General features: G+C 37.1%; 1 protein-coding gene across 3 annotated transcripts in view; it reads left to right on the forward strand.

Annotated features, from left to right (window-relative positions):
• The window catches only part of FER (FER tyrosine kinase), a 159407-nt gene that overhangs the window by 105900 nt on the left and 27631 nt on the right, over positions 1-25876 (forward strand). For 2 of the 3 annotated variants that reach the window (XM_072359817.1, XM_072359818.1), the window contains one exon: positions 15515-15638. In XM_072359817.1, coding sequence (XP_072215918.1) covers positions 15515-15638 — 124 coding nt within the window. The remainder of the gene's footprint in view (positions 1-15514; positions 15639-25876) is intronic. The other variant, XM_072359819.1, reaches the window with a different exon arrangement.

Consider the following 25876-nt stretch of genomic DNA (forward strand, 5'->3'; position numbering starts at 1 on the left):
TTGATGTAAGCTTACCCTTCCTCACATTTTCTAATTTCATATTCATGTCTCCTATTCTTCTCATTTCTATATGGCTCTGATTTCAGAATGGTGTTTGGACAGTGTACATGTGCATGCCCTGCAAATCCTCATGATGTGGAAGCTTCCAGACAGGGTCTCAGCCTTATGCTCCTGGGCATGTGTTGTGATGCCATGAGTCAGGGAGCACGTGAAATGGGATCCAGAATCAGCATTAGCTGTACATTAAGGCACACCAGTCTAATTGGTTGTATGTTTGCTGATCACCTACACTGCACATGCATAGTAAGTGAGATGCATGCAGTGGAGGACTGTACTTTAAAGCAGTTGGATATTCACATAAGGAGCCTGCAAACTTGGTTTATGACATAAAACTTCATCTGGAGACAATAATGCCCCAAGTCTGTCCCAGCTTATTCTGACTTCTATTGAGGCTATGGGATAGGAAAAAAAGCACCCACAAACAACAGGATTTTGATTGCTAGTTTTTCTGCTAGGACTCCACTGTCCAAAAGCAGGTTTCAAATGCTGATAGAACATGGGTAGTTAAGACTCCACACCAAAAAGTTATGTCTTATTTTACAGTGTAGTAAAGTAAATCTTAATTGAAGAATCAGGCAATTAATTTTCTATTTTGCATTGAATGTGGAGAAATGATTCAGATCAGCTCCAGGAAGAGCAGAGTGCAAGTCATAAGTTGCTGTATGCTGCCCAACATTTTCATGCTTTTTGCTACTGGAACATGATAGTATTACGAGAAACTCTGATAATTACATAAGTTGCTGTAAGTTATTTTATTTGCATTGTTCTTACACTTCTTCTTGCAGTTTTGTAATGCTGTATCAGATAAGCAGGTTTGCTAAGACTTACTGCTAAGAAGATGGAGGTTTTTCTAATACCTTCTGACCTTAAAGTACAAATATTGAAACAGTACATAATTTAGTGTAGTAACTTTTCAGAAAAAGTTGAAGTTACATGAAAATTGTTAATGAATTTCAGGAGAAGAAGCTGTTGAGATGTGCCAAATGTGTGATGTTAGTTGAGAGCCTTAAATTTGTATTGTCACATATACTTTGGTTTTATACTTATATACTTATACTTACATATACTTATGGTTTTATGTATAGATTTAGTCTAACTGAACAGTAATGTTGTAAAGGTGGGATTCTGGTTTTACAGTTGTTTGGGGAGCGTTGCTGCATATTTGAGATTCTAGTCTTCACTTCATAAATGTTGTAATGTAGATAAGGCTTTCTCAGGAACAGTTTCCATTATGAGGAGCAGAATATGATTTATGTTATTTTTCTGTGATGCCACATCATTCTACAAAATTGGGTATTATACCCTTATTTCCTAGGTTAATTATAGAAAGAAAAGTAATAATGAAGATCTGCTTTGATATTCAGAAAAAGAACTATTTGCCAGAGTCTCTTAAATGCCACACAGGCCACATGGAGTTTTCATAATAGCTTGTTTTTAGTAAGCTTAGATAATGATCAGAGAAACTGCTTGGAATGCTGCTAGTATTTTATGTAAACAGCCCGGAATCCATACTGACAGTCTGAGAAAAGAGATCTAGAATTTTGCTCGGATGCTTAAATTACATGGAAAATGGTGAAGGAACTTGGTAAGCTTTCTTTCTCTTGATTCCTTCTGTGCAAGTTAACCCTGCTTCTTTTCACGGGAAAGACAGGAATGAGAGAAAGTGGGACGCCTTTCTTTTGTCCTTCTTAAGTAGTGTTATTGTGGTCCCAACTTCTGCCATAGCGAATCATGGGTCATTTTATAGTGCTTTTGGTTTGAGAATAAATTATTTTAATTCATTTAAGTCACTGCAACGCTCAGGGTCACTTAATTCTGTTTTATTTTTATCTTAATCATAAAATCTCCCATGCAATCAAAACAAACAAACAAACAAACAAAGCTTAGAACAATCCTTTATCTTCCTAGATCCAGGAAGAAAAAAATAAAACCAAAATACTTTGTGATCTATAAAAGCATAGAACAATCCCAAGTCACAGAATTCTTTCTTCTCCTACTTAATGTTCGTTTCAACTAACTTGGGTTTTAAGTTGCCCTTGTTTATTATACAGCTAGGAACGTTGTATATTTGTGAATTGTGTGTTATAAGAGTGAGGGATTTTAAAGATAGCTGTGTAATCTTGTGGTACAGATACCACTTAATACCTGTCTTTTAACAGTTTAACCTTCAGAGGTTCCTTCAGAGACTGTAAGCACCATTATCATGCCTCCACTGTCTCACCCTGGAAGGATTTTCTCAGGTGACTGCAGATGCGTCATTCTATGTTCCAGCTGTTGAATCATGACAATAGAAGGAAGTTTGCAGTGAGATTTTTTATGATCTATTCCTTTCAGCTTTTAGGCTGTTTAGTCACCAGCATATATATTTCATTCTGTTTCTTGTTTCTACACAGTTGAACATTTTTATAATTAATACTTAAAATTACATCCCAAAATATTTTAAAACATTTCTTTCAAAAAATTCCAAAAGAGGAATAACAAAAAGGGCATCTCAAGAATGCGGCTTATCTGCTGAGTGCTAATTTAACTTCCTCTAGCTAATGGTAAAAACTTTAGTAACTAAATTTTCTCTCCCTATTATATCATTGCCTCTTTCAGTTCTGAGCAGTTTTCTAGGAGTTGTTTATCTTCTCTAAATTTATTCTGTAGCCATCGTCTGATCTGTTGTATTAGCGATCTGCTCTGAGTGTGCATTTTTTTGTCCCCCAATGGACATTTCTAGATATGTTTCACTGTAGTGCTAAGTGCTTTGTACTGCGACATCTGCCTGCATTCCCAGTTGATCCACAGAATTCCTATTTGATAGCAGATATGTGTTTTCAAAAAAAAGCACAAAAAAAACCCCACACACCCAAATCCCCCTATTTAATTGCACGCCGTGTTTGTGTTCCTTGCTTTGTTTAGACTCTTGCCAACTTATATTGGAGTCGATCTCTTGAACACTTGCAGCTGGAAACAAGTTGAGAGATGAACATGTTCAGTAAAGTGATAGTTTGATAAGTTTGCCTGAATTGGCTGTTAACTCTGGGTTTCAGCTATTTATGTTCAGCTTTTATCTAGACATGCCCAACTTGTTTTCAAGGTGAAGTTCAGCAGGGTGATTAACAGCTATCTTTGCAACTGAATAAGGTAACCTGCTCAGATTTGAACTGAATTATTTGGGATGCAAATCAAGCATGCCATTAACAAAGAAACAATTCAGAGGTGACAAGTTTTATTAGCTCTGGTGGGGCACTGCATGATTTCTGCTCTGCTGGCTCCTAGACACATTCGGAAAGAACAGAGCTATTTCTGTAAAACCTGTAACAGAATCTGATACAGCCATTACTAGCCCAAGCCTTGGGGTTCTCTCTGTGTGTTGTTCGTGCTGTCCTGACTGTATTTGGCTTTGTTCCTTTGTGTTTCACTCTTCTGAAATTGTGGTGACTCCTTTGCTACTTTCTTTATGTTACAACAGTTTGACTTCCAGAGGAAGTCTGAAGGCATCTGCTAATAAGGCAAGCATTCTTCCTCACCTATTAGGCCCCCTTTCTGATCTTCTGTACAAATGACTACAACGCACCATATAATGGAGGAATGCCTTTAGATTCAGTATAGCTTGTTCTAAGGTGAAGCTGATGCAACCCTCTAAATATAACCTGGTTTTTGTGGAATTAATCATATTTTTTTGTATGCAGTAATATTTTAGATCACAGCACTAAATCACAGCTGACTCCATATATTTCTGCTGTTAGCTATGCTGAAGCTAGGCCCATTTGGGACCAAAGTCTTGCTGCTGAGACTGAGGTGTGTGCCATTTATTTGCTAATATGATGAATAATATCCACATAATCTGAGATTTACTGCTAGTTGGAATGTCTAAATAAAATACCTTGAATGAACGACTGTACCTAATAACGAATGAACCTGACTGTACCTAAGGGTAATGTGTGGCTTTCCTCAGCCTTAAGTTTAAGTCTGCTGTTTCTGACAGCAGCTGATTTACATTTATAGGCTTGAAATTCTGATTGATACTATTTTTTTTCCTTTTCCACATCTTGTGACTCAGCTGCTGTGTTGTTTTCTGCTTTGTATGTTTTGTCTATTCTGTGCTTCTGGAGGCAGTGAGATCTGAATAGAGATTGTTCATTTTTCCCCGTTACTTTTTCTTTAGGAATTCCTTAATTCTTTAGTCTCTGGCTACTGGTTATATTGCAAATCAGTTGCTGACTTTTGCCAGAAGATTTCAGATCTTTGTCATGTCTCACAATCCCATACAGAATTACTGCACAGTGCATCAAAAATCAATACAAAAGAAAAAGCAGTCGATTGAACTCTAGGCAGATTCAGATAAGGTGCAGATGTTTAACAGTGATAGTGACTGTGACTTTGTTTTCCATTCAAGTTTTGTGGGGCTTTTTTGTTCGTTGGTTTGGTTTGGTTTGGTTTGGTTTGGTATTTTTGTTGTTGTTTTCTTTTTTTTTTTTTTCCCCTCTGGAGTATAGGTTTTAGTCAAATAAACTGATTCAGCACCTAACTTCTGTTAAAACCATTTTCTCTCCACCCTACAGCTGCTCCTCATGCAAATATGACCTCTGTCTCTTTTTCTTGTTTTCCCTCTATTACTTTATGCTTTCATCTTGCATACTGTTAAGCTTCCAGCTTCCTTTAATTTGTCTTAACTTTTGTTCAAGCAGCCTTGCTGCTTATTCTGCTGCCTTCTCTTTCATCAGTAATGTCAGGCTATGAACCAAACACCCATCCGTGGCTTTCTTCTGTCTTCCAACTTCACCCTCTCCCATCCAGCCCTCTTGCAAAACACGTGTGCATTTAGACCTCATTTCTTCTTCAGCCCTTCTGCTTTCTTTTTTTTAAGTATTTTGCTCTCCTGTGAGATTCTGCTTTTCTCCTACTTTCTGCATGGTCTCCAGCTGTAAAGATAGTAGGAAAGTAGGGAGAATTTCTATGCCTACTTAACAATCTTCTTGTAATATTTGAGACTAGTTTCACATTTTTGTCTTTTAAAATATTCCAGATTTTGATTATAAAGTTTGTTTCAAGGCTGTAGAAAAGTAAATGAAAATTTCATCCATTATCAAGTAGACAAATACAGAAATCTCAAATCAACTAAATATAAAAATTCAGTTTTTCTGTAGCTACATTAAATTCTCTGCTATTCTTTTTTTTTTTTTTTTTTCTTTAGTTTTATTTGTTGGTATTCATTCACACTATCACTTTTTGTTTTACATAAAATATTTGTTTATGTATCATCATTTAGAAATAAGTATTCATTGTATTTCTTTAGGTTAAAAAAGAATTGTTCTTTGTGTATATTCTGTTGGAGAGTCTATCTCTGCTTTCTAATCTGCTGTCCCCTTAATGAATATGACTCGTTTTTTCTATTATAGTCCAGTTATAAATGGAAGAGTTTCTGAAGGAAGATGATTTTCCTTTTTGTTTGCTTTTGAACCAGGTTACTTTTACCCACACATAGACCTGTATAATCACCACAAAATGTCCAAGTAGTCTTGGCAGAATTATTTTATGTGGCATGAAGGACAAAATGTTGTCCGTTGGTGCCTTGCTGTATTTTCATGGTTCCTCTCAGCTGGTGATGGCAGGTTTATTTTGGGAATTGGTAGTTACTGCAGCACAGTCATCAGCTCCATGCTCCAGTTTAAGACAAGTTTGTTGGTCACTGTTAATATTTTCCTTGTTTGTATTATATTACTACTATAGTCCCTTTTCCTGTCAAATGAAAGCAAAATAGCATGTAAAATGAGTTTGACTCTTTCTGTCTGCTTCGAGTCCAGTTTGTACTAATGGATCATCTGCACTGTGATGTCATAGAATCATAGAATCCTTAGAGTTGGGAGGGACCTATAAAGGTTACCTAGTCCAGCTCCCTGGCAGGAAACAGGGACATCCACAGCTAGATCAGGTTGGCCAGAGGCTGATACAGCCTCACCTTGAAAGTTCTCATGGTCAGGGCTTCCACCACATCTCGGGGTGTTTTATTGCCTCACTATTGTTATTGTAAAGTTATTTTTCCTTGTTATCTTATCTGTAGGTCAGTCTTTAAGCTTGAAACCATTTCCCCAGCTCTCTCAGTTTGTCCTCCTAGGAGAGGCATTCCATCCCTTGGGTCATTTTTGTGGCCCTGCTCTGGATGCCCTCCAATAGACCCATGTCTCCTGTACGGAGAACTCCACATCTGGACACACTACTTCAGCTGAGATCTCACCACGTGTCACTGATCTCCATCCAGACACGGAGCCACTGACCATCACTCACAGTCCACCTATCAAATCCATATCTTTCCAATTTGGAAAGAAGGATGTTGTGGGATGCCACGTCAAAAACCTTTACTGAAATCTAGATAGATGAAATCAGTAGCTCTTCTCTTGCTCACTGATGCAGTGACAGCATCATAAAAGGCTGATAGGTTGGTCAGGTGGGATTTGTGTTGGTCAGGTGTAGCTTCACTAGATTGTGAAGCTTCCTAGTGAAGCCGTGCTGATTTTTCCATGTCACCTTTCAGTCTTTCATGTACGTTTGCGTAGCTTCCAGGAGGATCTGCTCCCACATCCTTCCAGGCATAGAGGTGAGGCTAATATCTCAGTAGTTCCCAGGGTCATCCTTTCTACCCTCAAATCTAAGTATGATGTTGCTTTTCTTCCAGTCACCGCGAACTTCACATGATTGCCATGACTTTCCAAATACTTTTGAGAGTGTCATCATAAGTCTTCTGCTCACAAATCATTTGCATGTTCTGGTGCAAACAACATTTTCTCCTTGTTTATCTCTTTCTTTTTGCTTATGTTGTCCTTGGCTCTCAGTGCATGTTATTCTTTCAAGTCTTGTTCTCTCCTTTAATCTTTTGCTTTCACCTCTGTGCCTGTCCACTCATACTTTGTTTCCATCGATGTTACCAGTGCTATTACAAAACTTTGCCTGAGAAAGACTTTTATTTAGTTTACTTAAAAGGAAGTTTTAACTGGATTTTCCAATACTACCTATCAGGTAGTTGAAAAACGTCTGGTATACAATTTCTGTTACTTCTTAGTTACAGTGAGAGAAAGTAGGGGAGAATTTGGAAATACTGCCTTATGCACAAATGATCTATGAGTTGAAAAGAGAAATCACAGTGTTTTAATGAAAGTTAAAGCTTTTTAAAACAAATGTTAGGCATACGTAAAGCCATTTTTAACAGTTTCTCAAACACCTGTTTAATTAAAAAACTTCTTGAATTGCTACCAATGTATGCTTACAAAGAAGCACTTTGTGATTGTGTGCTGGTTAAAGAAACTGCTGCTGAATAAGGATACTTAGTAAAGGAAACTCTCCCACCCCATTAAGACTTACAAGTAAATAACAATTTCTACTAAGTTACTGTATCAATATTGCTACAGTTATTGTTTTAAATACTGTTTAATCTATGCTATTATTTAATCTAGGTGTAATATATACACTATCTGGATGTTGATACAAACAGCTAAAGTAGAAGATTGCCTGTCATAATTTCAGACATTTATTTTACATATGTTCAGTACCGATCATTAAAAAATACCATGCCTAGAACAAGTATGACGGTACCATTTGTAGCACCAGTTAAGGAGAGCACTGAGACATAAAATGCTTCTCATCATAAATTCCCTTAAAGTCAGAGATTGCTAAAATTAAATAACTTGTAAACAGGTATTACTTTTTCTTTGCTGTTTCTTGGCTTTTGGCTTCTTCTCATAGATCATAGGTTTTGTGGGTTTTTTTCAGCTTGGTTTTGCATGCTCCATTAATTGCACTGATACATAGTCATAAAATACTACATAAAGTGCAGTATTAAGTTTATGTTATGAAGCATGGCCACTTGTAGGAGATGTTGATATGTGGTATTGTCTCTCTGTTAAAATGTCTGTATATAACAATAAGTATTTTATATTCTTACATGAACATCTGATTTTAAGGAATCCAGTTATTGTAGGGAGCCTTAATAAAATCATAACCCTTCCTGCTTATGAACTACATATTGTCATTTACTTAATAAAATAAATCAATCATATTAGGCAGACACTCCAGTTCTGTTACTTATTTCCCTATAAACCCCAAACTGATAGTTGATTTCTGCTTGGTAGTAATTCTGTAATGGTCTGATTATTCCTGCAGCACTTAGAGTGGTTGGAGCAGATCTCATTTCGTAGTGGTGTCATGTGCCATTAACTGAAATATCAGCCAGCCACGTAGCATACAATAGAAATTCTGCGTCTAGGAGAAAGCACTGCTTACTATTTTGTTGCCATCTAGTTTTGTTTCGGTTCTTTCATAGTCTAGTTGGTTTGTTTATTTCATTTTTATCAACAGTTATTGCATTAGAGATTATGTTCTGACACTTTGCTGCAAATAATGAAGTGGGTGGTTATATTAAAACTTGTTTTCAGAAGAGCATAGAGATACTATACGGAGTTCTACACCGAGGACTTTGTATTGAGTCATATGATGATAGAATCACAAGGCTGGAAAGGACCTACAAGGTCATCTAGTCCAACCATCCTCCCATTACCATTGCTACCACAAGCCACTAAACCATATCTTGTAGCTCCTCATCCAGTCGCCTCTTGAACACTGCCGGGGATGGCAACTCCACCACCTGATGCTTTCCTGCCAACATAAATAGCTGCAGTAGCCTATGAAGAACAGTCAGTTTTGTAACAGTAATGAGGATAATGAGGTTTAACTTAGAATGGCATGTATACTGTATGGAAGGAATTGTATGTATTGTTGCTATTTTTATTTTGACAGTAGCTGAGAACACTTTCAAATCAGTATTGAGTGTAGTATTTAAAAGGCTTTTTCATTACCTCTGCTGAAGGGAGGGTAACAGAAAACAGAAAAACTAACAAAAACATACTTGCTGCCTCTTTTCACTTTTGCAACAATGAGACAGATTAGGATAATTTTTGTTGAAAGTGTGTTTTGATGATAGGCATAAAAAATATTGTATACAGCTTGAGGGCTGTGTTTTGCTATGCTGGTTTTGCTCAGAACTCTAGAAATTCATGCAATATACTGTGAACACTGAAAATCAGTCACATCCTGATGTAAATATGCATTAATACCATGGGAAATTAAAGGTTCACACTCTGCCAATTTGACACATTCTGACAAAATCGGGCAGCTTTCAGTGGTGATCAAGAATGAGCCAATGAAAATAGATACCTTACTCTGATTGCATAGATTGCATAGATGTATTAGAAACAACATTATATTCTGTGTTATTTCTGAATTTTGGAAGGAGATGGTTAACAACTTCTCTTTTGATACCTCATTGCCACTTGTTATTTGAGAACAGAGCCCTTAGTGTTGATTGTGGAGAGCAGTAATTCATTTGTACAGGGAGTTTCTGTGCATTTGGAGGAAAACTAATTATTTCACTTATTTAATTTTTCATATTCTGTTCAGAATTCTCTTTTACTGTTTACATAAATCAGAAGGATTTTTTAAATATTTAAATTATGTTTTTACCACTGATTTTTTTTTTCCTCTGACCATTTTATCTGAAACCTCAGTGAAGATGAGTTCACACTCTTGTTAGATAAATAGAGTTTTGATTTAAGTAGCCTCTGTTTTCTGTATGTTAAATGAAGAAAGATAAATTATTTCTTAACCATATTCTTCTGGAGAGACAAAATTTCATACATAAGTGTCTGGGAGAAAACACTGCAGTAATATGGAAGACAGAACCTCTCTCTCTGTGGCAGAGTTGCTGCTTTATCCTGTGTGTTTCATGGAAGCTTGGAGTTGTTTAATAAAGGGAATTCTATGTTTAAGCTAGATTCTCACCTTAAGAGAGTGAGGTAGTGCAGCACATGGCTTGTTAGCTGGATTCACTCGAGCGTGGTGAGTTACAAGGTTTGTGTATGCTACTGTACTCCTTAGAGTACCTCCTTAGAGGTCCCTCAGCATGAGATTAGAGGCTCCAAGGCAGTTAACACTTAAGTGGCCTGCAGTCTGGACCTTTTATGTCCCTGCAGTCTCGCTGTCTCATGTGACTAAAATTCAGACATCCTACAGCATATGATTATACACTTAATGATAGGAAGACAGAGAAGACTGGAAATACTGCATGTAAATTCAGGTAATATTTTTGCATGGTTGGATGCACAGCTGACAAAGCAAACTGAACTTTGACACTTCTTTTGTTGCACATACACTCTTCTATCACACAAGAAGTATTTTGAATATTTTTTAAGTATCAGGAATAATTTGCTGAATGTACAACACAATGAAGAAGAAAAAACAAAACAGAAACAGCACTGTAGCTTTCACCTTGAAATATCTGGATGTTCTGCTTCATCTGAGTTATTATACATGTCCCTGACTTTTTTATTTCCTTCTTTTCTTATTTGTACCTCATTAATTTTCCTGTAATTTACTGTCAGCAGTGGGAATGAAAGAGTAAGTTGTTATAAGTTTTGGCAGTTTGTAGATACTGTTTTGAAGAGGTTAGTGTGCTTCTTGTAGCACGGATATTCCCATATGGAAATGCTGGATGTGTAAGGTAACCTACAGTTTAAAAATTACAGATTTACATAAATCATAAAAAAAAGTGATTTGTCTCCCATCTTCTTCACGATACTCTGTTTTTAAGCTACTAGTGTCTTTAAGATACCTGATGAGAGAAAGTTTGGAATTGCTATGCAAAATATAGGCAGTTGTATTGTTTTTATTTCATCTCTAATCAGTGTCCACAGGTAGTCATGACCCTCTGAAAAGCAAAGTTTAGGGCCTTTCTGTAAGAATTTGAAGTCTTAATTTTAGAGACACAAGCATTTTGAGTACTCACAATAGGAATCAGTAGGAATAAATAAATAAATAAATAAATAAATTTACTACAAATTAAGTAACTACTAATTTTAAAAAGACACTTAAGACCAGAATCACAAGTAGTTTTCAGTGCCAACTGTAGTCGTTTTTCATACTGAATGCTTTGTTAATTATTATGCAGCATATGTGCATATTATCAATTTAATAAATTTGCTTGGAGAGTTCTGTAGGTTGGAACGTTTAGAAATGACTTTGTTTTATTTAGTTTGATTACAAGTTGTACTGAGAGTGGAGAAATGCTTCTTTTCCTTGCTACAATGTTACTTCCAGGGGAGAGTTTATCAATAACTGGTTTGCTTTGAGAAAGAATTCTACTTTTGCTTTAAGGATTTTAACCTTACTTCTGTGATTGTACCTACAGTTTACCTACAGCTTAGCAACCACATTGTCCACCTCCCTCAGCACTCTAGGGTGCAATCCATCTGGCCCCATGGACTTGTGAGCATCCAGATTCCAGAGCAGGTCCAAAACCATCTCATCATGGATTATGCAGCGCCTATTCTGTTCCCCCATCCAGGTCTACCGGTGCAGGGGGCTGTGCCCAGGGAGTAACAAGTCTTACAATTAAAGACTGAGGCAAAGAAGGCATTAGGTACCCCAGCCTTATCCTGATCCTTGGTAACTAAGTTGCCCTTGGTGTCCAACAAGAAATGGAGATTCTCCCTAGCCCTCCTCTTGCTGTTGGATGTATTTACAGAAATACTTATTGTTGTCCTTTACCTTAGTGTCCAAGTTCAGTTCTAGCTGAGCTTAGGTTTTTCTAATTTTCTTCCTGTACAGCTACAGTACGTACCTGTAATCATAAGTAGCTTGACCACTCTTCCAGAGACCATAAACTTTCCTTTTGCTCTTGAGTTCAAGCCAAAGGTCTCTGATCAGCCAGTCCAGCCTCCTTGCCTGTCAACTTATCTGCCACAATTTGGGGATGGTCAGCTCCTGCAAGTAGCACCTGGATAGACTGGATCAATGCGCCAAGGTTAACTGTATGAGTTTCAACAGGGCCTAGTTGGTCTCTTCTCACTGCTGACAGGTGATAGGATGAGGGGAAATGGCCTCAAGTTGTGCCAGGAGAGGCGTAGGCTGGGTATCAGGAAACATTTACAGAAAGGGTTGTTAAGCACTGGGATAGGCTTGAATCACCATCCCTGAATGCGTTTAAAATCTGTTTGGCTGTGATGGTCAGGGGCATGGTTTAGCAGAGGGTTGTTAGGGTAGTATGGTTAGGTCATGGTTGGACTCGATGATCTGAAGGTCTTTTCCAACCTGAGCATTTCTATGGTTCTATGAATATGACTGTGTGCAGAGACATCTTTTAGTTTATCAATCTGAGCTTACCTTTCTTTCAGTTCTTTTTGAAGTAAGTTGCTGGAAATCTCAGTATTCAAAATAGGAATATTGATGGATTGAGGATAATTTTATTTATTTTTTTTTAGTCTGTTGTAGCATCATAGAACAGCTTGGGTTAGAAGGGACCTTAAAGATCATCTTGCTCCAACCTCCCTGCCCTAAGTGAGAGCCCATCCTAGTAGATGAGTCTGCCAAGGGCCTCATCCAATCTGGCCTGGAGTGACTGTGTGTCCTTACATGCTTTCTGTATAAGGTTCCTTGATGTACCCTTCCACAAATGTGATTCAATTTGTTGAGATTGGAAGAATTTCACATTCATAAAGGCTTACTAGTCATACATGCTAATTAAAAGATGATTCCTATGTACAGAACAGTAAGTGCACGGTGTATAAACACAATGATTTTCATCAGCTCTGAATGCAATATTGCTGGGTTTTATGTGTTCAAGGAGTGAGGGGGGATTGCTTAAAAATGATTTTAACTGTCTCCTATAACCAGAATGTTTCTGTTTATACATGCAATAAATTATACATACTTCAGTGGAGTTTTTATCTTCCTTCTCTCTGGCAATATCTATGAGTCAGCTACAAGACTGTCAGCAACCTCTCAGATTAAAGGAAGGATGATTGTTGCTTGGTTGAATCTGCAGTAGTATTCGGTTCTTTTAAGATTTCTTGAGAATTTGAAGTTAAATATTCCAAGATAGAACCTGTCAGACTTTGAAGGTGTAATGCATGTAACTTTCTTTTGGAAGATAAAATGGAAGTCATTTGAAATTGGCTTTAGTTTCAAGGGCATCCAGTCAGGCCTTCATTTTCCATCTGTGGATTATCCAGCCTTTGAGTGAAGGACACTGTAGGCTCCAATGCGCCAGCAGTGCTATTGGTGCACTCTGGATGCATTATTTGCCTGCTTACCTGCCTGCCCAGCATAAGCTGTGTTAAAAAAAAAAAAAAAAAAGTTTAAAAAATTGTTCACTTTTTTTGTCATCACTGTACATTGTGTTCTGCCAGTCTGGTTATAAATACTTAGGTGACCCACAGTTTCAATTATATGGTTTCTGCAAACCTTTTGTTACTCTTACAAATTACTTGAAGCAGACTGTGTTTAGCTGTTACATATATTCATTCCTTTTTAAAATTTGCCAGAGATCAGTGACTCAAGAAAGAATGTATCAGGTTGTATTAATCACATGTTTAATTGGAATCTGGGTAATAAGAAAACTGAATGCCAACAACTAGAAGTGTGCCCCAGGGGCCAGTACTGGGCCCAGTTTTGTTTAACATCTTCATTAGAGATCTGCTTTATGGGGCAGAGTGCACCCTCAGCAAGTTTGCATGTGACGCAAAACTGCCCAGCAAAGGGCAGCAGACATAATTGAGAGGCTGGAACACCTCTCCTTTGAGGAGAGTCTGAGATGGCTGAGATTGCTCAGTCTACAGGAGAGGAGACTTGGGGGTGATCACATCGAATACCTGTCTATAAATACCTTAAGGGGGAGGGTGAAGAGGATGGAGTTAGGCTCTTTTCTCTGGTGTCTAGTGACAGGACTATGGACAGTGGGGACACACACTGGAACAGAGGAGGTTCTTTCTGAATATCAGGAAGCACTGCTGTGCTGCGTAGGTGGTAAAGCACTGCCACAGGTTGCCCAGAGAAATTGTGGGGTTTCCTCCTTGAAGTTCTCCATAGGCCACCTGGACATGATCCTGGGTACCCTGCCCTGGGTGTTTCTGCTGGAGCAGGGGCTGGGCCAGATGGAACATGCCAGCCTCAACCACACAGTCATTCTGTGATAATATTTTGTGGCTTTCCTATAGTACTACTGTATGTACAGAAGAAATGTTTTCTGTGTATTATTTTTTCAGAGTTTTCACTAAGAGACAGCATATCAAGCCATCATCTTTAAATCATTGTACTAAAATTTGATCTCTGAAAAAAAATGAGTAAATGAAGGGTGCAGTAATTGTTAGTTAAGATACAAATTCACTTTTCTGTTGCTGAATGATAATATTTTAAGGACCTTAGAGTTACGCTTTGCAACAGCAAACTATTTTCCTTAGCAATCTCTGATTGTATTTCTTACAATCATCTTAAATATAAATAGAACTGCATTCCAAAGAAAATTCCACATGAAACTGTTAGCTATATAATGACTTTCTTCTTTGCTAAGAAAGGCAGTTTATTAAATTGTATCGCAGTGCAATTACTTGCAAGAGAGAACTGCTATTGTCAGTTTAGTGTAATGAGAAGAGAAACAAAAAGCTAGAGCAAGAGCTGGCTACACCTTTCCAAGAAAATGCTGTGATGTGGAAAGCTTCACTATGGTTTTTAGTCTATGCCTGGAACAATTAAATATATTTTCAAATAAATCTGTAATACAGATATTCAATCTGAACACGATGTTGCAGTGTTTGTAGAAGTGCCTCCACTACTTACTTTGTTCTAAGTCAGGTTTTCAGAAACCTGTGTTTCATTTTTAATTTTTAATTTCATTTTTAATTTTTAGCGTCATTTTTATTTTTATTTTTAATTGCTATTGTCAAATAGGTGGTTAACATTGCCCAATTAGTAAAATACTTTGTTACCCCTCCAGTGGCTTCAGTGTACTTTGAGAAACACCTCTGCAAATGAGTTTAAAGAAATCATTAGAACATGAGGAAAAATTTCTTTATCATGAATGCAGTCTGGCACTGGAACAGCCTTTCTAGAAAGAAGGAATGATGCCACATGACTGTCAGTGTTCAGTAGGCACTTGGATAATGCCCTTAATAACATGCTTAAACTTCTGGCTAGCCCTGGAGTCAGGCCACTCAGCTCCAAGACCTCTGTAGGTTTCATTCAACCACTCTGTTGTTCTGCTCTACTTCACTCTAAAATCAATAGGAAGTAATCATTTTATTTGCAATTATTTTAAACTTCTACAATAGTCATTCTGTGACTAGAGAACTGTATTTGTCACAAAGTGTAAGTTGTTTTTGTCAGCAGTTTTCAAGAATGTCTGTATTTAATGTTGCACTGCTAAAGATTTTGTTTGTAAGAAAATGCAGCATAGTTTTCACCATGCATGTACAGTCTTCATCCTGGTAATTAAGTCTTTCCTTCCTTCTCTTAGGCTAACTTCAAACTGATGGGTCAAGAATTACGTTGAACATCTTCATTCTGTTTGGTCTCTTGACCCTAATGTGAAATAAATATGAATGTTCTGCCTGTCATGTCTCATTGTCCTCCTCTGTCTTTTCTCTAGGAGGCGATTTCCTTTCCTTTTTAAGAAAAAAGAAGGATGAGCTAAAAACCAAACAGTTAGTGAAATTTTCATTAGATGCTGCTTCTGGTATGGCATACCTCGAATCGAAAAATTGTATACACAGGTAAGGAAAATACGTTCTTTCTCAATGTTGTAATTTTGATCATTTGGAATGCTACCAGATTAAATGTTTTTGGTGCTCAATATCAACACAGAGGATCTCTAGAATTTTTTTTAAAAGCTACACTTTTTCTGAAAGCAGGTCATTGTTGTTGTCTAATACAAAGGTGTTCTGTTCATTTGGGTCAAAATGAATACTACAGTATTTGGTTTGAATAGTTCATTTCCTTTTGTATAGATTGACAATGGTTTTGTCACCATAACAATTTGCTTTATCAAGAGCATAACTGCGTCAACAAATCATGGCTAAAAAAGATATCTGTGAAGCTTATATCTTTATTTGCAGGTTCCTGCATAGCCAAAACAGAAATTAGGGTATATGTGCTGCATGTTTCAGGAAAATCCACTGATATCTCAGATAGTATTAGTAGTATTAACTGGACTTGTTTACATTCAGATATTAGGAATTGCCTTACGGACTACATTCTCCAAAATATGGAATAGGTTCAGGCTTTATTTTCCCTGGATACACTGTTTCTGGTTTTTTGTCTGTTCGGTTTGGGCTGTGTCCTAGAGCTACTTTCTCAGTTTCTATCAAAATGAATATGCAAATGTACATAATTTTCACCTACTTTCTCTCAAAATATCATTGTGTAAACATTGTTAGGGCTGGAATATGACTAACAAATGATGTTAGTCCACTTTTCAGGGAAACCGTACAGAATAAGTTGTCATTTTTAATACTGACATTTTTCACTATTCTTTGTGTGACATTTGTAGATAAACTCTGCATCACTGAACACACATCGTTAGCCCACTTAGAATCATAGAATCATAGAATTATCCAGGTTGGAAAAGACCTTGAAGATCATCAAGTCCAACCGCAGCCTAACCAGTACCCCATCTCTAAGAAAAAAACAAAAAAAAACAACAAAAAAAACAAAAACAAAAACAACAACAAAAAAAAAAACAAAAAAAAAAAAAAAAACCAAAAAAACAAACAAAAAAAAAAAAAAAACAACCTCTGCTAAATCATATCCCTGAGTACCACAGGGTACTTCATATTTAGCACAGTTGTAATGAATGCTGTTCTTGGAGATCTGAATTGTGTTTCTCTTTTTTTTTTAACCAAAAATGAGTTGTTCTAAATGCTGCAGGTAAATTGGTAAGATTTATCTTTGAAAACATTCCTGTGTCCACAGTAATAACTTTTTTATGAAGCCTAACAGTATTATTGTGTCATTTGCATATTTTTAAAAATTCTTTCTTGGATTTAACTTAAGAAAGCTTAAACAGAATACCAGTCTTCTTAATTGCTACTTTTCCCTACCATCTATCTTTGTTTTTTGTCGCAGCTTTCTTGGGGTGGAGTTAGAGAGGGGGTGTGCATGCTTACAAAGGCAGTGATTAGAGATTCAAAAAATACATATCAGAGTGAGAATTCATACAGAACTGTCTTACTTAGTGTGAAAAGATTAGGAAGCTGAGCACAGTCGTACTATGTGGATCTAAAATCAGGAAACACAGCTGAAATCTAATCTCCTGTTTTTCTAATGTGATAGATTTACCAATGCACTCAGTATGATTTAAACATACAAGTAAGGAAAATGCACCTTCCTTTTTAACTTTCAAAATCTTCACAGGCATTATGTATTATTACCTCAAAATATCACTGAAGATTATTGTTGAGAACTACCAATTCCTATAAAGGCAGAAGCAAAATTTTTAGTAAACCTGTCCTGAAGAAAATTACAGTTTCAAAATGCAACCAAGCAGGCAAATGAGCTCTTCAGGAACACTGTTAGTTTTATGAAATGCATAAGTTAATAAATCTAAATGTGCATTTCCAGTATTACTTTATCATTCTTATTTTCTGGTAGATTGAAAATTTATTCAGTTTTATGTCACTGGGCGTAAGGTTAGTAAAGTTAGTAGTAGTGGTTCTGTTTTCTTCTTCTTTTTTTTTTTTTTTTTTTTTTTTTCCTTCATGTCTGTTTTCCTGTCTGAGGATTCTGAATGCTGAATACGATTTCTGTGTGCCTTTAAGGCTGGTTGGATAGCCACAGCTCACCCTGAAAGTAGTGCCTCCTATTTATTTCCATGGAAGGTACAACAAAGGGTAAAATAACTTTTTAATAGATTCTCACCTGACAAACAGTATTGTTCAACAGAGTTACTACTTCCTGAAATGAAGCATTGTGCTCCCATCCACTGTTTGGTCTCCATAAACATTCAGCAGTCATCAGTGAATGTCTGCAGGTGCCATATTTTCTACATGGAGGAATTCTCTGGCATTTACTTTGTCTGCACTTCCACATCAGATGCCCCCCTTTTGTCAGAGTGCCTCTCTGCTGCCATCTGTCAGACAGCAACAAAAAGTAACAGGATATTGGTGGATACTGCTGTACCACCATCATTTGCTTCTGGTGTCAGGTGGCAACATCACAAAATAGGAGGCATTACTTCTGGAGCAGCCCTTGTACATTTATTAAGAAATCCCATCTGCTACAGAAGCAAAGAACATTTGTTACTTAATGGATATTGTGAGCCTATTGCATGCCAGTGCACACCGGTGCTGTGCAGTAGATACGTTAAATTAGGTAGCATGTTCAAGTCCCACTGTGTAGTACTTCGTCAGCAAGTTCTTAGGTGTACAAGGCTCAGAACTCCTTTGGAGTTTAAGACCCTCCTTACCTGACCACTGGAGATGCAGTTATGTGACAGTGTGATCTCTACAAGGAATATGGAAGTCTTTGTTTCCTCCTTGTTGGGTCAAGATAAGACAAATTATTCATGGTTAAATTTTATGTTGAGATTAGAATGGAACAATGTAATGTCTTGCAGGAAGAAGATTTAGTATGAAAAGAACATGAATTGTTTTGAAATAACAGTAAATTTATTCTCTTTTTGTCAAAAACTGCATCAAGTAGAAGTGTTTCTTAGATTAAAAGGAAAAAAGAAAATTGGCTACAGACAAAATGGAATGCACAGCAGAATATTTTTAAATTTTGATTAAAAGTCAGAAGGATGTAATTACTGTTACTAAAGAAGTATCTTGAATAATATATCATTGGATATATTTGCAGCAAAATGAATTTTTTTTTTTCATTTCCATGTTATTGATTTTCCACAGCATTCTACTTGTTGTCTTAAATATTTGTTCAGACCCTTCCGTATTTTGTTTTCTTTGTAGTATATGTGACCATTATTTAGAGCTTTTTGTGTTTGACTAGCTGTTAAAGACTTGAAGCTTATTAAATGATTTTTAATGCCACTTTTTAGTTGTAGCTGCACTAGCTATACCTAGCCAGTATATTTTAAATTTAAAACTGTTCTAGCGTTCTGATATTGCTATCCAAGTCACACCTGGGCTTAGTCTTCCAGTAATTGGGCCAGTGCAACAACTAATCTACCCTTTGATTTTTATTACTGTGCATGCTGTGGTGTTTTCATTGAGTGCAGGTATAAAGTTTGGATTTGTCATATTCTTAATGCCTGTGAGGGATTATTTGATCTGCATTTCCATCTCCAGAGGAGTCCAGAAATCACTTGTTCTTTGTTCTCTCTTTGTTCCGTTTAAAAAGCAGAAATGAGTGGGCTTAAATAAATAAAATAATAATTAAAAAAAACCTGCTGCATGAAAAAAAAAAAAAAATGCTTTTAAAAGAAATAACATCTACAGAGCTATGCAGTTATTTCATCTGCATGTGATTAAAACGAGTTTAAAGAATCGTTCCCTGCTTTTCATTTTTTACCCCTTGCTATTGTTTAAATAGTTTGATTTCTTTTTTCTGTTAATTAGAAACAGAAGATTAGGATGGAGCTGTGATAACTTCAGTTGGTTCAATAAGCATTCATGAGTGATCTTTAGCAGTATTTGATTTGCATGTGTTGGATGTCCATAATTCATTCTTGGTTTCCAGACCCACCCGGGGTAATTGTGTTGCTCAGAGCATTTGAGCATTTCCCCCTGCGCCCTTCTTTTCCAGTATCATCTTTTAAAGAAAATAGCTGAAATTATGGTATTTCAATTGGAAAGATGTTTTAATACTGACAAAACTAATTATGTTCTGTGTTTTCTCTGTTTCTGTCATTCGGTAGTCAGTACAGCCTTTGAAAATTAGAAAGTCAGCTTTGTCTAGAAAATATTATTTCCCTGTGGAAAATTGGGTTGTAGCCTTATCTACAAGTCATACATGCATGATTCTAATCCAAATTAGCAGAGTTTATGTGTTTGTTTGTTTGTTTGTTTTTTCTCAGTTAATTGATTTGTTCAATTGTTGTTTTACTACTTTACTTGAGAATCAAATTGCTTTTCTCCTTCCTAAAGAGCTTTCACAAACAAGGAGTAGTTTGATTTTAAAAACAACAGTTTAAACAAATATCAAGATGCAGTATTAGGAGAAAACCATATTAAAAGTTAGAACCCTAAAAGTGGTCAGAGGGTAAACATTTTCACCAAACTTCAGCAGCCTTCATTTTTTCATCTGCCAGAAGTAGCGTAAAGTTGGTATCAGACTCAAGTGATTTATTTCAATATGTGAGAAGATGTGAAAAAACAGAATTCCAGGTGTATCCCTTTAGTCGAGCTTTCCTTTCAGTCTGTGCAGCTGCTGTTCTGGAAATCTGCCATACTTTGAATTAAAGGTGTATTCAATGGTAAGACAATCATGTTGTGTATTCCAGTTTTTCCATTTTTATTTGTGGTACTACATCCTTTTTTTTCTTTTTTCTTTTTTTTTTTTCCTTTTCCTTAGTGCAAATACAATATTATATAATGTTTTCTAGGTCCTCCAAACTCCTCATTAAGTTAGAAGTGGTTGGCTCAGCTTCATAGTGTGAAACTCAGGCTCTGTGCATGTTAATTCGGGATTTCTATAGTTCTGATTAAATATGGGCAGTTAATTAAATTATAAATGACTGGGAAAATGCCTCTTTTATCTAGTGTGCATGCGATTCTTTGTTCCCAGATATATATATTTTTTCCCTTTCAGTGTGTTAACTGTTAATGTAAAGAATCTTGGGAAGAAGTATCATCTCTTTCCCAGCCAGGAATTAGAACTATATTGAGTAATTTAGTTAGTCTTTTCTTCCCTGTGAATCTTTTGTTTCTTTCTGTCACAGTAGCTCAGCTGCCACAAAAAAAAAGATGAAAAGTGATCCTTTCAGCTTATTTGGTATGCTGATTTGTTTAGTGTATCAGTAGTAATTTAATAATCTTGTGAATTAAAAGAGTAGTGGTTTAAAACTTGAGCTGATCAGGTCTCCTTTCTAAGAGTGTGGAAGAATCATAGAATAATAGAATGGTTTGGGTTGCAAGGGACCTTTAAGATTACATAGTTCCAGCCCCCCTGCTATAGGCAGAGACACACAACAGCCAAATGGTTTTTAAACACATTCAGGGATGGTAACTCAAGCACCTCCCTGGGGAGCCTATTCCGGTGCTTAGTAACCCTTTCTGTAAAGAAGTTTTTTCTGATACCCAATCTAAACCTCCCCTCACACAACTTGAGGTCATTTCTCCTCATCCTGTCACCAGTGAGAAGAGACCAACCCCTCTCTCTCAGCAGTTACCTTTCAGGTATTGGAAGAGAGCAATAAGGTCTTCCCTTAGCCTTCTCTTCCCCAGCCTAAACAGTCTCAGTTCCTCCAGTCGCTCCTCATAGGGCATATTCTCCATACCCTTCACAAGCCTTGTTGACCTTCGGCTCCTTGTTGACCGGCTCCAGCACCTCCATGTTCTTTCTGTACTGAGGTGCCCTGAACACAGAACTCAATGTGATACCTCACCGGTACAGGGGCAGGATGACTTCCCTAGTGCTGCTCACCACACCATTCCTGATACAAGCCAGGATGCCATTGGCCTTCTTGGACACACTGCTGCTTTATATTCAGCCAACTGTCCATCAGCCAAGATTCCTTTCCATTGGGCATCTTTCCAGCCACACCTCCCCAAGCCTGTAAGGTTGCCTGGGTTGTTGTGACCAAAGTGCAGGACCCGACACTTGGCCCTATTGAAACTCATACAGTTTACCTTGGCCCATCAATTCAGTCTATCCAGCTCTCTCTGTAGTGCCTTTCTCTCCTGTGGCAGATCAACACTCCCTCCCAACTTGGTGTTGTCTGCAAACTTGCAAGTCTGCCCAGGTCCCTCTGGATAGCATCCCTTTGCTGTTGTGTGTCAACTGGACTTTTCAGCTTGGTGTCATCTCCAAACTTGCTGAGGGTGCATTCAATCGCACCGTTCATGTTACCTACAACCAAGGTACCCCCACACATCACCTGTTTCATTTGGCCACTGACCGCAACTATCTGAGTGCAGCCATGCAGCCAGTTCCTTATCCAGGGAGTGATCCATCTGTCAAATCCATCTTTCTCAAATTTGGTGACAAGGAGGTCATGTGAGACATTGTTAAACTCTTTGCAGAAGTCCAGGTAGATGATGTCAGTTGCTCTTCATTTATCCCCTGACACGGTACCTCCATCATAAGAGGCCACCAGGTTTGTCAGGCATGACTTGCCCTTGTTGAAATTATGTTGGTTACCACCAATCACCTCGTCATTATTTTCCGTGTGCCTTTATTGGGCCTTCAGGAGTATCCACTCCATGATTGTGCCAGGAACAGAGGTGAGACTGACTGGCCTGTAATTCCCTGGATCTTGTTTTTTGCCCTTCTTGAAAATGGGAGTTATGTTTTCCCCTTTCCAATCAGTGGGAACTTCATCAGGTTGCCATGACCTTTTAAATCTGATGGAAAGTGCGTTGGCAACTTCATTTGCCAGTACCCTCAGAACCTGCTTACTTGATTTCTGTACCTACATCCTGTTAAAGACAAGAGCTAAATAGATGTCACTGCCTCCTTTTGGCAATTCAGTGCTTGGTAGAATGGCTTTTTTCATTCTGAAATATCTCCTTTTCCTTGAACATGTTTCCTCATATACCACATTCCTCCTATAGCATGAAGAGCTCAGAAGTTGGTGCTGCAGTTGTAATTTCTGTGCTGGTGATGTCTTATGTTTCTGTGGAATGAATTTGCCTTTCTATCATCTAGTTGGGCTCATAAAGTTTTATTGTGCAAGCAGTAATTTCTTATAGGATTATATCCACTTCAATCATTCATGAGTTTCCCTGAGGAAGTATTAAAGACTTCATAAAGGAAAATATTAGTGAAATAAATATTATATTTGAGACTTTATTTATACTTTTTTCCTTGGGAGGGGTATCACACAAACTTTTGTTAATGATCTTCAGAAAACTTGTTTGTCTTGTGTCTGTATGCTTCCGTATAAACTCATTGTCATTATTAATTAGCTTTTTATGATTCATTCAGAACAGCATGTATAAAATTAAGCAATGGTGCAGAATTTAGTTTCTATACCACTCGTATTTGATTATTTGTTTCTTTAGTACAATATCAAAAATGTCTGTACTGTTGATGGTTAACTATAGTTGATTGTGCTTCTCTGTCTTTCAGATATTTATTATCAGTGGTACCGTTGAAACAGCACATCATTGAATAACTGTGATTTTAAATGTTATTTTTATGATGTCTCTGTTTCATATAAAATTGCATCTTTTTTTTTTTTTTACAGTATGGGTATTACAAGTCATTTCTATTCTATTTAAAGCTATAGCCACAAATGTGAACACTGATAAAGAGCTGTAAGTGTGTCTTGGCTACTTACTTAATACAAGTATGTTGCTATTGTTGGGGATAAAAGAAGCTTCATTCTGCCATACTACAAAACATTTGTGTCAAATTTTAAATTTTACTGCCACATTACTGTACTTATTTTTTATTTCTTCCTTTGCATGTGTTTTATGGAACCTTCTATTTTGCCTCTTGTCTAGCGAGCTTTTTTCCACTAAATCCTGTGTCTGCAGTGAGTTTATCTAATTATACTGTGCACTTACAACACTATGGATTTTACACAGGTTATTATTTTTATTTGGTTTATTAGTGATAATGTAAGTACCATGAGAAGTGGAAGAACCATTACAAATGCATAGTATTTATGTGAAGAGATTATCTAGACTTGCATCAGGTATTCAGGCTGAATACTTTTCTCTCCTACATGTTTTGTTTGTAAGTGATGATCTACCTGCTCTTTCTGAAAAGAGTAGGTTTAAAAGTCAGCTCTTTGGAGTCCTAGTTGTTGCTAAGCAGTTCAAGGAAGTGTTGATTATTGCCTAAACAATAGCGCTGCTTCATGCCCACACCCCTTGACACTACTACTCATGCAGGGAGTAGATGCTGCAATCCTCCACATACAACAGTGAATATGGACTCTGCTAGTGCTGCACCAAGACCCCTGAAGTCTTCAGCAGGTCTCAAAGGGCATGGTACTGCTGAGGTCCTCTTGTCTGTGCAGAATTCCTTTATTCATAATTGGCTACTAAAACTGCATTTCAGTCCATGACATTTATCAGTGCAAATGTGTCAGTGCCTTGCAGTGTTCCAAGAAATTATTTTTCACAGTTTTCATGTAACCACATTTGCTTCCAACCCTAGTTTTGTACGTTCCATGGCATTGAGGACCTTTATAAAAATACTTGCAGTACTGTAGGAATCTGAAAGTGAGTATTCAGAAACTCAATTCCTGTGGCTTCATCTAGAGCTAATAGGTCCAAGTATTCCTTTCTTAGAATTGTTTTCATTATAAAAATTATTATATATTCATATGTGTATGATGGTTAAAAAGAAATAATTAAAAAAAAAAAAAAAAAAAAAAGGAGCATAAGGTCACATGCATCTACGTGATTTCTTATGTCAGGCTTTCATTAAAAGGCTTTTGACTCTTATTCTCGTTATCTGATGACTGAGAGTCTGCTACACCCTGTTTATACAGGTTGCTGATCCATATCCCTGGGCTGTTGATTAATTCTTAATAGTTTTTGCTTAGCAATATCATTTTGTCTTCAAAACCTTGTCTCAAGTGGCAATCTCAGGTATTGCTCTTAGGACTCAGAATACTGAGTTACTAAGAAAGCAAGTGCAAGTGAACAGCATTTTAGGGTTCTAACAGCTCTAACAGTTCAGAGCCTCTCAGTCCTTCCGCTCTTCTTGAAGCAGCATATTCAGATACTCAGAGGCAGCATTATCTTTTCTTTAACAAAAGGTAGGAAAGTGAAAGTTTTAATCTCATTTTTCAGAACTGTGTCTTCCCAGACATTAATGTCAAAGACAAACAGAAATCCTTGAAGTTCTGCTCCAACAGTGACTGGACTTGTTGATCCCAAACACTTGACTCCATAGTTTGATAGTCCATAGCCTTCTTGATTCCATAGTTTGTAGCACTGACACATGCTTTTCACCCTGTTCCCTCTATTAACAAGGCAGGACCGAGGATCAAGTAACTTCCCTGGAAATTACTCGCTTTTGTTTGTTTGTTTGTTTGTTTGCAATGCTCAAAGTATCTAATCTTAATTCATTTGATACTGCTGGGTGCTATTAATATTTATCACCCGATTACTTGATATATATGGGATTTCCACTTCAGATTCTAGTCATGCTTCCACTGAGGAGTTTTCTGGGGTTTGTAGAAGTTGTTTTGTTTGGAAACATCACTCTTTAGTCTTCTTCAGACAGGGAATCTTTGAGTTTTTCACCAGGTTCTGCGTCGTGTAGCGTACTGCTAGATAACACATGTATTCTGACTGTACATACAGAATGTACAAGCTCAATGCTGCATTATTTCCGAGTTCTCTGTTGAGTTGCAGACACAATCAGAACTAATTCTGGTACTCTTCAGAATGCTGTCCAATCTTTGGAGGCTTTGATTGAAGCCTACATGAAGAAAAGACATTGTTATTTTGCTGCTGCATTGACTGTCTGTTCCACGCACAGCAAGGCTCAACACTGGATACTAGAAGAGTTAAAAAAAATCTATATAGAGCATGAAGATTTGTGTCAAAAATACATCTCAAAAGTGTAGCTGCAATTTTGTACTAGTGTAGTTGATTCTTGATTTCTAAACTTTTCTATACAGACAGTAATCATGAGTATGGAATATAGAAGTCTCCTGAAGTACTGTACTGCAGCATCAGTTACAGTCCTGCACAGAGTTTGGGAACTCAAAACCATTACCAGATTCTGTAATGTATCTGGATTTGACCTATGACAAGAAAATGCTTCTGAAAAAAAGATGTGAGCTTTCTTCTACTCTGTTTCCTTGAACTGTTGGATCTTGGCATAGCAGACCCTATGTATTTGTTATAGAGACTGATAGTGCTTTTCACTG

Source organism: Excalfactoria chinensis, chromosome Z (assembly GCF_039878825.1).
Source record: "Excalfactoria chinensis isolate bCotChi1 chromosome Z, bCotChi1.hap2, whole genome shotgun sequence".
Taxonomy (NCBI): domain Eukaryota; kingdom Metazoa; phylum Chordata; class Aves; order Galliformes; family Phasianidae; genus Excalfactoria; species Excalfactoria chinensis.